The following is a 17,384-nucleotide window of genomic DNA, read 5'->3' on the forward strand; positions in this document are numbered from 1 at the left end:
AACTGGCTGGTGTACACATCAGGAGAGATTAGACCCCCAATTCCCAGTACTCCCTCCCCATGACAGCACACCCCCACTCCTCACACAAGACAGGAGGCTCCAGGCACCCTGGACATTGGACACAGGAAGGAGGAGTTACTAAGGAACCGGGTGAGCGACTCGAGAGACGTACTCACACCCTGGATTCCCTCAGCCCCCCAGCTCCGCATGCATCAGCCCAGCCAGAGGAAAGGGGACCAAGTGAGAGGGAACAAGAGACAGAAGAAGGGCCGCTGAGACAGAGACTGAGCTGGGCACTAACATACCCTCCACCCCTCTGAAACCCTTCAATGGCTCCCATATAAGCAAGGACGTCTAAATCTGGACCCGTCCCACCACTCTAGCTTGTATTCTGTGATTGCCCTACACACACCCACACTTCTGTCCAAACACCTGACCGACCCTAGCCTGTGCTTTCATACCTGTGATAGGCTCCATCCATGCTCCGGCACGAATGGCTTACCACCTACCACCTCAGGGCACATGCCGTGTGGGTGGCCTCGCTGGGGGTGCCATGGCTGGAGTCACCCAGGGTTCAACCACTCCTCACTAGCCATATGTATAACCGTGCAACTCAAGTGACCACACTTCTTACCACCTAAATGTATCCACCTGTAAAAAGGACAGTAAGGGCTTCCCTGGTGACACAGTGGTTGAGAGTCCGCCTGCCGATGCAGGGGACACGGGTTCGTGCCCCGGTCCGGGAGGATCCCACATGCCGCGGAGCGACTAGGCCCGTTAGCCATGGCCGCTGAGCCTGTGCTCCGCAACGGGAGAGGCCACAACAGTGAGAGGCCCGCGTACCGCAAAAAAAAAAAAAAAAAAGGACAGTAAGAGCGCTCACCTCAAGAGACTGCTGTGAAAACAGACGCATAAATACTCAGCACTCAAAAACGTTAGCTAGCCTTATTAATTTTCATGCTACATCCATTCGTGTAGAGTAGTGGTAAGATCATTTCTTATTCCTTTCTTCCTTTTCTTCTCTCCACGTAAAGGTGATAGGGCGTGTGTGCCTGTCTTTTTTAACGTTGTGAGGTTGAGGGGACATACTAGGGAAAAGGTACTTTCCATGTGCTCTAACCCCAGTGAGATTTCAAGTAACAGGTGTGATGTCACCCATGGAGCCCGTGCCAGGGTTAAAAGCAAACAGAAACCAGACTCGCAGGGACTATACATCAAATGCTTAAAATAAAAAGTGACTAAATGTGTTAAGGTCTTTTTTCAATAGTTTAATGTTATCTTTTGGCCTCCTTCCTAGCGTTATCAAACAGGAGAGAAATTCTGATCCTATAAAACAGGCATTTAAGTGAATCATTTTCGCAGTATCATTATCAGAAGCATGTCTTTGGGGAAGCCACTTCCCTAATCTTGGCCTCAGTTTTCTCATCTTCAAAACAAGAAGACTAGACAAGACCTAAATGATCTACATGGTTCCTCTTCCAGTTCTTAGTTCTAACAGACTATGAATCTATTCGCACGTCAAGCCATTCTGTGGCTATGGGCAGGCATATTCACCTGCACTCGTCTCCTTCCTTTCTAATCTACAAAATAACCAAAGTGCAATGGCAACACCATTGCCCAGAGGAGGTTCTCTAAACAAGCATCTCTCTGCACAGCCGCAAATACAAATTCCGCCAAAGACCAACAGGAAAGGGATGCAAAGGAGACTAAATGCAAAAGGAAGACAGAGCAGAAAGGGAGATTACTGGTAATAGAAATGCGGTGACTCAAGAGATACAAAAGAAGTAAAGCAGAAATTGAGGAATGGGAGGCCTGGGGTATATTCAAATTACTGTAGCCACACTAGATTTCATTCAGATTCCCTGCACAAACGTTTGCCAACTTCCATGGCCACCAAGGACATGTGGCCAAGGACATTTGCTAACTTGCCAAGGCCACCAGGGAAACTATAATATGGCTTTTAAAAGCTACTGTATCTCCTTGGAGAGAAGATAAGTTAGAAGTTCAAGCAATAAAGCTCAATCAATATGATCAGAAAATAAAACATTTAACAGCCAAAATGAAATATTCATCCAACATAAGGACCATCAACTGGAAAGTGAGAGAGATATATGAAAGAAAGAAAAATTAAAATAATTTTATTTAAGAAAATACTTCACTCAATAAACTTCTGCTTTAACTTTTTTAAGTATCAAAATATTAAAGCTGAAAATAACAACAAAAAGAAATTGTATTTAAAGTTGGAAATCTGAAATAGCTAGAAGTTTAAATTTTTGTCATGGGAAGGGAAGACAGTGAAACAATGCAAGGAAAGGGGATATTATATGATAAGATAAAATCCTTGATGCTGACTAGTTTCAGAAAGTGGGCAATCTTTTGTGTGTGTCAAGTTGGGGTAGGGATGAGGCGTGTCCACCATTTAGCACAAAGAGGCCACTGAAATCCACAGGCTCAAATGATCACCACAGCAAAAAGTTTCCTTCTAGAAAACATACCCATCACTAGAAAAGTAGTGAAGAAAAGTAGGAGTCTTGGGCTTCCCTGGTAGCGCAGTGGTTGAGAGTCCGCCTGCCGATGCAGGTGACATGGGTTTGTGCCTCAGTCCAGGAGGATCCCACATGCCACGGAGCGGCTGGGCCCGTGAGCCATGGCTGCTGAGCCTGCGCGTCCGGAGCCTGTGCTCCGCAACGGGAGAGGCCGCAACAGTGAGAGGCCTGCATACGGCAAAAAAAAAAAAAAAAAAAAAAAAAAAAGAAAAAAAAGAAAAGTAAAAGTCTTAAATCTGACTTGATTTCTTGGGGACCCTGGCATGTGAGTCATACTCAAGTACACAGTCAAGTTAAATTTTAAAACCAAAATGCTAATAATTTCTACTTAGAAAATTATTAGTTTAGTACCATAATGTTACTTTAAAGTATTTTTAAGCTCCCATTTTCTCTCAGAGATGAATTATTTTACTCTCAATATTAAGGCAATATACACCATTGAGTAGGTTATATGACATTGTCTACTAAATTATTATTATTCCTCTTGCTCTTTTCAAAGACCTGGACAACAATAAATGTTTGAAAACTTAATTTTAAAGTGCTTACTTACTACATGTAGACAAAATTACACTACTCCCCAAAACAAAAGCTATAAGCTAAAAACACAGGGCTCAGAGAAGCAGAAGACATTTCTGTGAAGCCAATTTTTCAATTTCTGATACAAGTAAACACATGATATGAAAAAGTGAATTCTAACATATATGCAAAGCTAACAAGACAGCACTTTAATCACTCACCGTTATGAACATTTGCACCAAGCTTCCCTTAGTTATCTAATAAAGCTAAACTGAGTATGACTCTGTTCAGCTCTCTGGACTTGAACGCGGCAGTTCATGCTTAACTTGGCCTGTCCTAGAAGACTAATGGCCCAGGCAGTGTTGCTGAAAGTGTCAACCACTGTGACACCACGCACCATCCCACACAGGCACAGGAAAAGCAAAGGCCACTCAACCCAGCCTTTCTCCACCTCTTAGCGGTTGTAGAGATGAGTGAACAACACATCAAATGCGGGAAAGTCCCGGCACCCAGGCTGAAATTCCACCTCCGATCTGCAAGTGGACTTTCCATGACTGGCTCGGGCTATTCCACGTGACTTCCAGAGGTGTCTGGGGACAACCAAGACACCCTCAACAAGGAGGTTTCTCAGATGCATCCCAGCTCTGAAGCAGGTTCTACATCCAGGAGGGGGAAGGGGCAGGAGGGAGTCGCTGTTACCCCATCAAAGACAGCCACCCCACTCCCCAGGGCTGCTAAGGTGGGTGGGAAAACACATTCGCACAATAGCACATTTAGCAACACCCAAGGACAACTGCTTCACAGTTTGTTGTTCACAGCCCTTCTGAGAATCCACAGCTTTCCTCAGAACCTCAGTCCAGAAAAACATAAATACACTCATAATTTTGCCTTCCACTTCAGAGGGGTACACAGACCCATCATGTTCCCCCCTACACACAGCCAGCCTGTGGACCCCAGATTCAAACCCTGTCCCACCGTCAGGCAGACAGAGAAGGACCACGGAGTAGTCTCACTTCTCAATTCCCTAAGCATGTCTAGCCTGGCCACCAACCATGTCCCAGGACCATCCTGGTCCTCAAGGACTGTAGTACTTAGCTTAGCTAAGAGGAAGAAGTGACACAGCATAAGTTTCAACTGTATGGGTCAGGTGAGCAGGGGATGGAGTATAGGAGACCTGCTGATAGGAGGGAGGTAATGTCCAAACAAGTCAACTGAACCTGGTCTGACCTAATACTTCCTCAAAAGGGACCCTGAATCATCTTGTGAGCCATCCTTAGGGCTTGTCCAAGGGATGTCAGCCAACCACAGCTCTCAAGCGAACTAAGAAAAAGGAAAGAAAGGAAAGGAAGGAAAGAGATTTAGGAAGTAGCTTATCCATATGATTTTTATGTCTTTCTTCCCCACTATTTCTCTCCCTTGCAAAACACAGTGAGCTTAGTCACAAGGAATTTGTGTCCTACAGTACAGCCTGTAGGAAATGAGCCATCCCTTCCCCTACCCTTCACTGCACCTCTCAGAGTCACAGCCCAGATGTACAATATAATGGCTACAAAAGTTGGGCTGTGATTTGTATTCATAATTTCTATCCACTGAATGAATTAAAATGACTCTGCGGGGTATCTCAAAACATCTGCATTTTATGGTGCTTCATATTTCCAGATGCAAATATTTTACTCAATTCCTGTGCAGGTCAAACCTAACTCTCTGGGTGGAAAGAAGGGATTTGGCTCCAATGACAGAACAGCACAAGATTCAAAAACTATTTTAGGACCTAGTTCAGGCATTATTACACAATTTATTTATATCTACACTCAACTATTAGGCTGCATATATCATCATGTAAGAACTGATGTGCACACATTATACTGCAAAGTATATAATGGCAATGTTTATATGCTGCAGTACAGTTTCTCTAGCCCTTAAGAAAATATCAGAGTGCAATGAGAAGTAGCCCCACTGCCCGTATAATAAACAAGGAAGCCCAGAACATAAGATACGATGTTCAGAAGCTGATATTTGAAGTTATCTTCACCTCCTTTCCCTGGCTCCCCCTTGCTCTCTTAAGAGAGTTAAAAGAGAATGAGATCATCAAAGACAACAAAAATAGGAAGAAAAAGAAATTAAGCTAGTAAATAAACGGCAAACTGGAATATTTATTCCAGAAAAAAAAAAGTGAAGTCTGCATGATTATATGTCATGGCCCTCTACCTAGTTTTGCTGAGAAAGCCAGAAAGACATGGGGGGAGGTCCCCACCCAGGCATCAGGGAACCTGGCCCTGAAACCTACTCCCTGCGCCTCCCTGGCCAAGGTGCACCTATCAAATCTGCAACTCAGTTTCCTAACTGATAAAATGACAAACCTAGGCTGGGTTGTTTACATTCCCTTCAGCTCCACGCCCATAATTCTACTGACAGTAGAGAGAAGAGGCACCTGTGCCACAAAACCTTTTCGTCAGGGAAGAGTGTTCCTTTTGCACCATGACCCATTTCCCCAGGTGCTCAGACTCTGGGAACCACATCCAGCAGAAAAGCTTGCCAAATAACTCTGTGTATTTGGGGGACCGTGGTTTGGACTTCAAAGTTTCTGCGTATCCCAGGAGGGCACGACACAGCTGAGGCTGAGAAACAGCATCTGAGGGCCAGGGCCGCTAGGTGGGGAGCACAGCTGACACCACCGGGGCCTAAGTGCGGCAGCAGCAGTCAGCCTGGAAGCCGCGCAGGAACCAGCACAGGCTGGGAAAGGGCAGAGGCAAAGACCACCCCCATGCGCACCCCAACTTCACCCGCTGCAGAGTCTTAGGTAGGGCTCAAACCCAGGGAGCAAAACTGCAGCCACATCTGCTCACATGGGCCTGCACAGTGGTTTCAATTAAAAAATAAAAGGCTACTATTTAAAAATCAGGGGAATTCCCTTGAAGTCCAGTGGTGACAATCTCTGACGGGGGAACTAAGATCCTGCAAGCCGTGTGGCACAGACAAAAAATTTTTAAAAATAAAAGTGAAACACCTGGATGTAATTTAAAAATAAAATAAAAATCAGGACATTTCAAACAAAAGTCAGAATATCTGGAATCTTCTATAGGCTGGAACTTAGTGGACCCTGTCCCCATAGGACTCAGCTCTCCAGGAACCCATGTGACACCTGCCTAGCTCCTGGGGGCAGGAGTTTGAGACCTCCTGCTCTAAATCTTAACCCATTAAGTGTGGATAATACCATCCCAAGGGGCTTGGGTGCTCAAGGAGAAGGTCAAAGCCCACGATAAAGAGCCATGCAAGTGAGAATTATTGTAATACATTATATGCAATAACAGCTCCCCCAGGACCCCTTTTTAGGAAATGGGGGGGGGAAAGCACATTTCCAGCCAATTAAGATCTCTGTCAAACTGGTTACCTGAGTGCTTTCGTCAATTTTGGAATTCCAAAGGCATTTATATGTGACTAGAACTTGAAAGTGCAGAAAAGTTTCAGCCTTCAAGTTTATATTCTGCTTCCACCCCTGCCCCCAAATCCTTGCAGAAACTGTAAACTCTTCCGATGTACGCAGCCGCCTTTACAGTTCAATAAGGAATTGACCTAAGCAGCACTGCCTTTCGTATTTAAAAATCAAGGCGGTTGGGGACATCTAGTTAAGCAGCTAACGGGCAAAAGAATTGGGGCAGACTCCGTCCAAAGTCTGTCCAACAGGTGGGACGCTCATCAAGCGCAGACTTGCCTTCCAAGAACAAGCAGGTCGCGTGGCTCAGCTTTCCTGGGGTTGTGACAGCGACAACCTCAGCCCCTTGCCGCGACAGGTTGGGGGGAAGCGCTAATGGAGTGGGTTATAAGATAATATGCTTCTGGAGTCTGTTTCCCAAGTTGCTGGAGCTTTCTTTAGCTTTAGAGATATGGAAATGTCAAAAAGGTGGGGGAGGGTACTGGATAACCAGAATTTTAAAACGCGCCTTCCGGAAAAACTTTTGTCATCGGACACACTGGATACAAAAGTGTCTTCACCGACGACCTTACTTAAAAGCAAGGGGGCGAAGGGGCCTCCGCCGGCTCCTCCCCCGCCCACCTCACCCCACTCCACGCCCGCCCGTGGGTGCCGAGCCCGGGGCCCCACGCCGCTCCCGCCGTCCCCGCCCCGCGCCCCGAACTCACTGCTCGGCCGGGCACCGCACCGCGGCTCGCGGCTGGCCCCCGGCCACCGCTTTCTCGCCCTCAAGCGCCGCGGCCCCCGCCTCCCGCGCCGGCTTCTCGGCACAGCTCTCCCCTGGCCACGCTCCGGGCTGAAGCATCGTCCCCCGACTCATGAGCCTCCGCCGGCGGCGGCGCCGCAGGGGTTCGGCCGCCTCCCAGCGATCCGGAGACCCTCCCGTCGGGGGGCCAGGCCGTGGCCGCCGCTGCAGCTCTGCTGCCCGCCGGCTACCGACGGTTCACAGGACGCTTCCGCACACGTCACCACCGCCCGCCCCGCGACCTCTGACCCGCGGCGAGGGGGCGCGGCCCGCGACGGCTGGGAGTCCTGCGACGCGGAGCCTGCGCATGCGCCTGCGCGGGCCGAGCCGTCCGAGAGGACCGCGCACGCGAAACACTACAGCGCTTGCTCCACCCCCGCGCGCCGCCGGCCAGCCCCAGAGTTCCCAGCGCGCGGTCATTGACCTAAGAGTTGCAGCAGCTCCTTGTCCTCGAGTCCCCGGGCGTGAGGGAGAGAACGTGCTGGACGGGCGGCGGGACTCGGCCTCGGTGAGGAGGAAGAGGGCCGGCCTGGGGCGTGAAGGGTACTAATATGTTTGGGCGCCTTACAGTGTCGCGCTGGGCTTCGGAGCCTCGCCCTCTGCCAGAGGTTCCTCGGCTGTAGAGCGCGGAATGTGGTCCAAGTGGGTGATGTGCTGCTTCCCCGGCCTCCCATGGGTGATGCCGTCACCACCCAGCCCCGAGCCTGGAGCCCGGCAGGCTCTGGCCTTCGGCGTGGTGCCGGGCTTGTCGCTCCAGAGCTGAGTTAACAGCCGTCCCCTCCGTGAGAAGGGGGACACGGTCCTACCCAGCGCAGCAGTGTGTGTGTGTGTGTGTGTGTGTGTGTGTGTGTGTGTGTGTGTGTGTGTTGTTGGACTACATTCTTGCAAATAGGAAATTTGGGGGGCTTCCCTGGTGGCGCAGTGGTTAGGAATCCGCCTGCCAATGCAGGGGACACGGGTTAGAGCCCTGGTCTGGGAAGATCCCACATGCTGTTGAGCAGCTAAGCCCGTGTGCCACAACTACTGAGCCACGTGCCACAACTGCTGAGCCTGCACTCTAGAGCCCACGAGCCACAACTACTGAGCCCACGCTCAAGAGACTGCAAGCCACAACTACTGAGCCCACGTGCCACAACTACTGAGCCTGTGCTCTAGAGCCTGCAAGCCACAACTACTGAGCCCACGTGCCACAACTGCTGAGCCACGACTGCTGAGCCTGTGCTAGCCCACGAGCCACAACTACTGAGCTGCATGCCACAACTGCAGAGGCTGCGCTCTACAGCACGCAAGCCACAACTACTGAGCCCGCGTGCCACAACTGCTGAGGCTGCGCTCTAGAGCCTGCGAGCCACAACTACTGAACCCTCGTGCCATAACTACCGAAGCCCGGAGACCATGCTTCGCAACAACAGAGGCTGCTGCAGTGAGAAGTCCATAAACCACAACAAAGAGTGGCCCCAGCTCACTGCAACTAGGGAAAGCCTGCAGCAACAAAGACCCAACACAGCCAAAAATAAATAAATAAATAAATAAAATAAGTCTATTTTTAAAAAAACCAATAGGAAATTTGATTTAGGAGGAGCAAGAGCAAAGGGAAAATATTAACAGACTTCAAAGATGAGAAGACAAAAATGCTTCCTGTCCAGGGAGGGAATAGCGGAGTAGCTGCTAAAGATGAGCAACAGTCATAGGTGCAAGGGGCAAAGAGTGCAGGGCCAAAGTATGGAGGAAGGGAATGGCTTGGGCAGTTCGGAAACCTACAAGGGGTTCTGGGGTAAAACGGGTTCATAATGGGGTTTTATTGAAAGACGAACCTGGAAGAAGGGTACTGGAGACCAGATCTTGAAAAGCCTCCTTCAGCTGATGAGGAACCTTGTGTTTGATCCTCCTTGAAAGATCGGAAGGAGATTATTTTGTCTGCAGTTAGAGGAAAGGTTGGAGAAGGGCAAGACAAGGAAACCAATGTAGGGAGACTATGTAGCAATGGGCATCAAAGGGAGAAACTGGCTGAAAAGAATACTTGCATTTTATGGCAAAGAACTGTGGCGGGTTTTCCGCTTTAATTTTATTTGAAAAAGTAAAATACACATGCTAAAAAAATTCAGAGCACACAAAAGAATATGCAGTCAAATTTTGTATGGATGTTAAGGGTGTGGGATTATAGTGGGATGGCTAGTGTCCCCTAAAATTCATTCTCCAACTGGAAATGCAATGTGACCTTATTTGGAAATAGGTTCTTTGAAGATGTAATCAGGTAAAATGAGGTCCTGCTGGATTAGAGTGGGTCCTAAATCTAATGTGTGGTATCCTTATATAAGAAGAGAGGATGCAGACATATATAGACACAGAAGGAATTAGGGCATGTGAAGATGGAGGCAGAGATTGGGGTGATGTAGTTAGAAGCCAAGAAATGCCAGGAGCTGCTGGTAGCTAGGAAAAGACAAAGGTTATTCCAAAGAGCCTGCAGGAGAAGCATGGCCCTGCTGACAACTTGAGTTCAGATATCTACTCTCAAGAACTGTGAGAATAAATTGCTGTTGTTTTAAGCCTCTCGGTTTGTGGTACTTTGCAGTAACAGCCCTAGGAAACTAATACAGGGATAAAGATGAAGGCTTGTAAAATACTATTAGGCTGAATTTATTGATAAGAGCCTACAAAGCAGATACATTTTACATCAAAGGGTTAGAAGAAGATTAAGTTTGTTTGATTGTTTGCTGAGTATGTCTCTTCCAATTGTACCCGTGGAACTAAGAACCACAAGATGGCTTTCAGAGCCCAATGGACCCACTGTGAGAAGAAACTGAGCAAAAACACCATTGATCACTTGACTTCCTTCCACCCAAAAGTGCCTACACTAAATGAAGTTGAAGTGCCAGAACTGCCTAGGATACTGTAAAGGAAGATCTCCAAAGTCTTGGGAAGATGGGAATCTTAGAGTTGATTTATCATGTAAGACTTTCTCACCCACCTCAGGAGGGTCCAGAGGACATTACCCATCAACATGACTATGAGAAGTAATTTGTGAAGTGAGTCCCAGCACCCTTGAAGAGATCTGCAATTGCTCCTCTCTGTATTCAGATGTATCTTACAATGGAACCTGTTATCAAACTGAGATTCTTAAATGCAGTGGTGATGATGGGATCTCAGGATGGCAGGTAGGTACCGGTGTGGTTGCTATAATGGACAGCTGAGCCAAAGCAGTAATCAGAATTGTCTGACTCGCAGAGGCCTGTGGTATTGGCTAGTTGATCATGGTGTCCCTAGAAAAGAAATAGATGGATAATTACTAAATTCTTACTTGGTCTTTATAAGCAGAAGAGTTCTGGGAACTCCCTGGTGGTACAGTGGTTAGGACTCAGTGCTCTTACTGCCGAGGGCCCTGGTTTAATCCTTAGGGAGCTAAAATCCCACAAGCTGTACAGCGCAGCCAAAAAATAGATTAGCAGAAGAGTTCTGGGTCTATGAACAGAAACCCTAACTTGTGTCACCAAAACAGAAAGTCACAGCCCCTCAATCAGTTCCCAGGCTTGAGCCAATTTACATACCCAGAACTTTGAATGAAGGGCAGGCCAGATCTTCCTGAGGAAGGACCCTACTTCAGTGCCAAAAATGTATAGTGTTATTTTTTTCCCCAGCCTTCCCCACAGGGTCCTATAGCCATCAACAAGAGTGACTGTTCATTGGAGGAAAGGAAATAACCAGACTTTTGGGGCTTAGTAGACAGTGGCTTTGACCTAGTTCATGGAAACCCAAAATATCACTGTAGTATCTACCTATCAGAGTAGGGGTTTGTGAAGGTCAAATTATCAGTGGAATTTTAGCTCAGGTTCATCTTGCATTAGGCCCAGTGGGTCTCTGAACACATCCTATGGTTATTTCCCCAGTTCCGGAATGCATAAAAAATGGACATGCTCAGCAGCTGGCAGGATCCCCACAATGGTCCCCTGACCTGTAGAGTGAATGCTGTTACTGTAGGAAAGGACAAATGGAAGCCACTAGAACTGTTGCTACCTATAAAAATGTAAACCAAAACAATACCACATTTTTGGAGGGATTGCAAAGATTAGTACCACTATCAAGAACTTGAAAATTGCAAAGGTTGTGATACGCATCACATCCCTTTTCAACTCACCTATTTGGCATGTGCAGAAGATAAATGGATCTTGGAGCATGACTGGATTTTTATAAATCCGATTATGTGATGATCCCTGTTGCACTGCTATTCCAGATGTGGTTTCATTTTTGAGCAAATCAACACATTTCCCAGTACCTGATGTGCAGCTATTGATCTGGCAAATGCTTTTTCCTTTATATGTGTTGAAAAAGACCACCGGAAGGAATCAACTGGCAAGGTCAGCAGCACACCTTCACTGTCCCACCACAGGTTATATCAACCCTTCAGCCCTATGTCATGATTTAGTCTGCAGGAACTAAATCCCCTTCCCCTTCCACAGAACATCACACTGGTCTATTACGTTGATGATGATATGCTGATTAGTCCTGTAGACAGGAAGTACCAATTACTGTACACGTATTGGTAAGATATTTGCATGTCAGAGGATGGAAAATAAATCCACCCCAATTCAGAGGCCTTCTACCTCAGTGAAATTTCTAGGGGTCCAGTGGAGTTGAGTATATCAAGATATCACTTCTAAGTGAAGGATAAGTTGTTACATCTGGCCCTTCCTACTGTTAAAAAAAAAAAAAAGAGGCATAAAACCAAGTGAGAGAAGAGAAGTCTCTGCAACAGTCCAAGCTGCTGTGCAACTTACTTTGCCACTTGGGTCATATGATTCAGTTGATCCAGTGATGCTTGAAGCGGCAGATAGAGATGATATTTGGAGTCTTTGGCCAAGTACGTATAACTGAATCACAATGCAAACCTTTAGGATTTTGTAGCAAAGCCCTGCCATCCTGTGAAATAACTATTCTCCTTGTGAGAAACAAGTTTTGGCTTGCTGATGGACCTTAGCAGAAATGAATACTTACCCATGGGCCAAGTTACAATGTGACCTGCTCTCAGTGATAAATCATATTGATGGTATGTAACCTTGATATGATCGGATGCAAAGGGCACCACACCTCTGTGATCTTCCAAACCCATAACCCCAGTCTAATGAGAGGAACACTGGACAAATTACAAACTCCATTAGAGGGGCATCCTAAAAATTACTTCACCAGTTCTCTTCAAAACTGTCAAGGCCACCAAAAAGAAGAAAAGTCTGAGAAACTATCACTGAAGAGGAGCCTAAGGAGACATGACAACTAAATGTAATGTGGTATTCTGGATGGGGTCCTGGAACAGAAGAAGACATTAGGTTAAACAAAAGAAGTATGAATAAACTATGGACTTTAGTTAATAGTGGATCAAAATTGGCTCATTAAGTAATAAATATACCATACTAATGTAAGATGTTAGTAATAGGAGAAATTGGGTACAGGGTATATAGGAGCTCTGTACTATCATATCCATTTTTCTATAAATATAAAACTATTCCCCCCCCAAAGTCTATTATATTAGAAAAAACTCAAACTCAAATCACCATGTCACAAAATGATAAACCAAGACTTTCCAAAATAAGGAAGAATGTCAAATCATGTTCTTATTTTGTACTTCAATAGAAAGATTTAAATTTAAAATTTAATTATTTCATCTTTAATCCTTTAAAATTGCTATTGTATATGTGTTTTATAGTATACATAATACATACACACAGAGGTACACATGTGTATTTTTAATGTATATGTGCATATTGGGAATGTCCAAAAATTTTTTAACCAGCATTACAGAACTAAATTATTAGAGAGCAAGGGTGTAAACTAAATAAGTCAAAAACTAAATCAGAGTTTCTAAGAGGAAGTTGTGAAACGTAAGCCCATGAACTGTGATATAATTACAATTAGCCTATTGTTATGCCAAGATGAATAAAAAATAGCAGAAAAATCTATAAGCCTAAGTAAAAGCCTATATAATAACATTGCTAGAGACAATTCCAGTTAGTTTCCAGCTTCTTCTTAAAATCAAACATTTGTAAATTAGATAACTAAAAGTAAAATGGTGACATAATAATGTGTAAGTCCTTAGACTTGATAACAGATTTTGAACCATCTCAAACTGATATTACTTCTTCAGTGGCCTTCCCTGGAATAGTTAATGCATGAAAGATTCTGAGCTCCTTTTCTTTGAATACTTCAGCCCTTATTTACAGTAACTGTTCATGAAGAATACTACTGAGCCATTACACTTTTTATTTGTTTGTTGGAATGATTGATTAAGTTCTCTATAAGGAACTTAGTACAAGTTGGATGCATATCTCCCTCTTCAATACCAAAAACTCATATTTTACAGCAAAGTTAAAACACCCTATATTTTTACTCTATGGAATTTCCCAGTGTCACAGCTATAAAAAATAGACTACAAGTGTATTCCGTACATCAGTTTCTAAAGTAGTCACAGGTACTTTTTAGTTTATTCTAGTTTCACAGGTTCATGTACTATACTCAAGCTTGGCAGGAAGTATCACTAGTTTCACTTAAAAATTAACTACTCTAGGAATACCTGTGTATTTATTTGAAGGACCCCCCCCTTTTCAGCATGTCTCTTGATTGTAGAATGCTCATTATTTTTAAATAGGACTTTGGGGGTGGGAACTACTATTTTTTTGCAGTTCTGAGACTAGAAGAAATAACTTTACAGGGAAAAAATTAGGAGAAATAGTTAATTAAAAAATATCTTGCACTAGTAATAGTTTACCTGAAAACCCCCAAAATTGTCCACAAGAGTTTTTCTTGGGAGAAGTGTGTCATAATGAAATTTTATCATGAATTTCAAACCATTTCATACATGAGATGACAGAGGATGATGTTATAAAAAGACTTGGAATTCTGGAAAATATTAAATGAGTCTTTTGCCTCCAGCTAAACAATTTCATCCTAAACAAATAATTCAGGCAGCTGATTATCTTAAATTATTTGAAGAGCTTCTAAAATGGAATTCCATACCCTTAGTACCTTAATATCTGCTATGGACTGAATCATGGCCCCTCCAAATTCATATGTTGAAACCCTAACCCTAATGTAACTATATTTGGTGATATGAGCTGAATATTTGTGTCCTCCCAAAATTCATGTGTTAAAACCCTTTACTCAAATGGGATGGTATTAGGAGGTGGGACCATTGGGAGGTAATTAGGATCAAATGAGGTCAAGAGGGTAAAGTCCTCATGAATGAGATTAGTGCCTTATAAGAGTCACAAGAGTATCTGGTCTTGCATTTAGGCCTTTAATCCATTTTGAGTTATTTTTAAATATGGTGTTAGAAAATGTTCTGATTTCATTCTTTTACATGTAGCTGTCCAGTTTTCCCAGCACCACTTATTGAAGAGACTGTTTTTCCTCCATTGTATATTCTTGCCTCTGTTTTCATAGATTAATTGACCATAAGTGCATGGGTTTATTTCTGGGCTTTCTATCCTGTTCCATTGATCTATGTGTCTGTTTATTTTGTGCCATACTGTTTTGATTACTGTAGCTTTGTAGTATAGTCTGAAGTCAGGGCACGTGATTCCTCCAGCTCTGTTCTTCTTTCTCAAGATCGTTTTGGCTATTTAGTTTCTTTTCTGTTTCCACACACAATTAAAAACTTTTTGTTCCAGTTCTGTGAAAAACGCCATTGGTGGGCTTCCCTGGTAGCACAGTGGTTGGGAGTTTGCCTGCCAATGCAGGGGACACGGGTTCGTGCCCCAGTCCAGGAAGATCCCACATGCCGCGGAGCGGCTGGGCCTGTGAGCCATGGCTGCTGAGCCTGCGCGTCCGGAGCCTGTGCTCCGCAACGGGAGAGGCCACAGCAGTGAGAGGCCTGCATACCACAAACAAAAAACAAAAACACGCCATTGGTAATTTGATAGAGTTTGCATTGAATCCGTAGATTACTTTGGGTAGTATGGTCATTTCAACAATATTGATTCTTCCAATCCAAGAACACGGTATATTTTCCATCTGTTTGTGTCATCTTCATCATATAGTTTTTGGAGTACAGGAACTGCTAGAGGAAAATATAAGCATAACACTCTTTGACATAAATCGTAGCAATATTTTTTTGGGTCTATCTCCTAGAGTAATGGAAACAAAACCAAAAATAAACAAATGGGACCTAATTAAACTTAAACGCTTTTTCACAGCAAAGGAAATCATAAACAAATGAAAAGACAGCCTACAGACTGGGAGAAAATATTTGCAAACAATGCAACCAACAAGCAATTGATCTCCAAAATATACAAACAGCTCATACAGCTCAATATCAAAAAACAAACAACCCAATCAAAAAATGGGCAGAAGGGACTTCCCTGGTGATGCAGTGGTTAAAAATCAGCCTGCCAGTGCAGGGGAAGTGGGTTCAAGCCCTGGTCCAGGAAGATCCCACATGCTGTGGAGCAACTAAGCCCATGTACCACAACTACTGAACCTGCGCTCTAGAGCCTGCGAGCCACAACTACTGAGCCTGAGTGCCACAAATACTGAAGCCTGCACACCTAGAGCCTGTGCTCTGCAACAAAAGAAGCCACCACAATGAGAAGCACATGCACCGCAATGAAGAGTAGCCCCCACTCACCTCAACTAGAGAAAGCCCACACACGGCAATGAAGACCCAACACAGCCAAAACTAAATAAATAAAAATAAATAAATCTATTTTAAAAAATGGGCAGAAGACCTAAACAGACATTTCTCCAAAGAACACATACAGCTGGACATTTCTCCAAAGAAGACATACATTTACAGGCACGTGAAAAGATGCTCAGCATTGCTAATAAGTAGAGGAATGCAAATCAAAACTGCAGTGAGGTATTACTTCACACCAGTCAGAATGGCCATCATCAAAAAGTCTACAAATAATAAATGCTGGAGAGGGTGTGGACAAAAGGGAACCCTTGTGCACTGTTGGTAGGAATGTAAATTGCTGCAGCCACTGTGGAGAACAGTATGGAAGTTCCTTAAAAACTAAAAATAGAGTTACCATGTGATCCAGCAATCCCACTCCTGGGCATATATCTGGAAAAGATGAAAACTCTAACTCAAAAAAATACATTCACCCCAATGTTCGTAGCAGCACTATTTACAATAGCCAAGACATGGAAGCAACCTAAATGCCCAATGACAGATGAATGGATGAAGAAGAGATAGTATATTTATACAGTGGAATACTACTCAGCCATAAAAAAGAATGAAATAATGCCATTTGTAGCAAAACAGATGGACCTAGAGATTATCATACTAGGTGAAGTAAGTCAGAGAGAGAAAGACAAATATCATATGATATCATTTATATATGGAATCTAAAAAATGATACAAATGAACTTATTTACAAAACAGAAATGGATTCACAGACACAGAGAACAGACTTACACTTACCAAAGGGGAAAGCAGGAGGGATGGATAAAGTAGGAATTTGGGATAAAAAGATACACACTACTATATATAGAATACATAAACAACAGGGACCTACTGTATAGCACAGGGAACTATATGCAATATCTTGTAGTAACCTATAATGGAAAAGAATATGTATGTGTGTGTGTATATATATATATATATATATATATATATATATATATAACTGAATAACTGCTGTACACCTGAAACATTGTAAGTTGATTATATTTCAGTAAACAATTATAAATACCAAAAATACATTTATTAATTTTTTTAAAAAGAGTCACAAGAAAGTTTGCTCTTCCTCTCTGCTCTCTACCAGGTGCAGATATAAGGAGAAGTCAGCAGTCTACAAATCAGAAAACTTTCCTTACCAGAACTCAACCATGCTGGCACCCTGCTCTTGAACTTCCAGTCTCCAGAACTGTAAGAAATAAATTTCTGTTGTTTAAGCCATCCAGTGTATGGTAGTTTGTTACAGCAGCTTGAATTCACTAAGACATTTAGAGATAGGACCTGTGAGGAGGTGATGAAGGTGAAATGAGGTCATATGGGTGGGGCCCTAATCTGACAGGGTTGGTGTCCTTATAAGAAAAAGAAGAGACACCAGACTTCTCTCTCTACCATGGAGGACACAGAAGGCAGCCATCTGAAAGCCAGGAAGAAAGCTCTCAC

At 44.1% G+C, this 17,384-nt stretch overlaps 1 protein-coding gene and 1 long non-coding RNA gene across 8 annotated transcripts in view; one reads left to right on the plus strand and one right to left on the minus strand.

Annotated features, from left to right (window-relative positions):
* Positions 1–7,501, minus strand: part of OTULIN (OTU deubiquitinase with linear linkage specificity) — a 32,753-nt gene extending 25,252 nt beyond the window's left edge. For 2 of the 5 annotated variants that reach the window (XM_032629251.1, XM_032629250.1), the window contains exon 1: positions 7,203–7,480. In XM_032629251.1, the coding sequence (XP_032485142.1) occupies positions 7,203–7,354 (152 nt within the window). In that variant the 5' untranslated portion in view covers positions 7,355–7,480. Of the gene's footprint in view, positions 1–2,495; positions 2,715–7,202 lie in introns of all 5 variants that reach the window. The other 3 variants (XM_032629247.1, XM_032629249.1, XM_032629252.1) reach the window with 3 other exon arrangements.
* A 187-nt stretch (positions 7,502–7,688) lies between these two features.
* LOC116751160 overlaps positions 7,689–17,384 on the plus strand; it is a 49,754-nt gene continuing 40,058 nt past the window's right edge. For all 3 annotated transcript variants that reach the window (XR_004349186.1, XR_004349185.1, XR_004349187.1), the window contains exons 1-2: positions 7,689–7,787; positions 17,032–17,135. This is a non-coding gene — a long non-coding RNA (uncharacterized LOC116751160). The remainder of the gene's footprint in view (positions 7,788–17,031; positions 17,136–17,384) is intronic.

The sequence above is a fragment of the Phocoena sinus genome, chromosome 3 (genome assembly GCF_008692025.1).
Source record: "Phocoena sinus isolate mPhoSin1 chromosome 3, mPhoSin1.pri, whole genome shotgun sequence".
NCBI lineage: Eukaryota > Metazoa > Chordata > Mammalia > Artiodactyla > Phocoenidae > Phocoena > Phocoena sinus.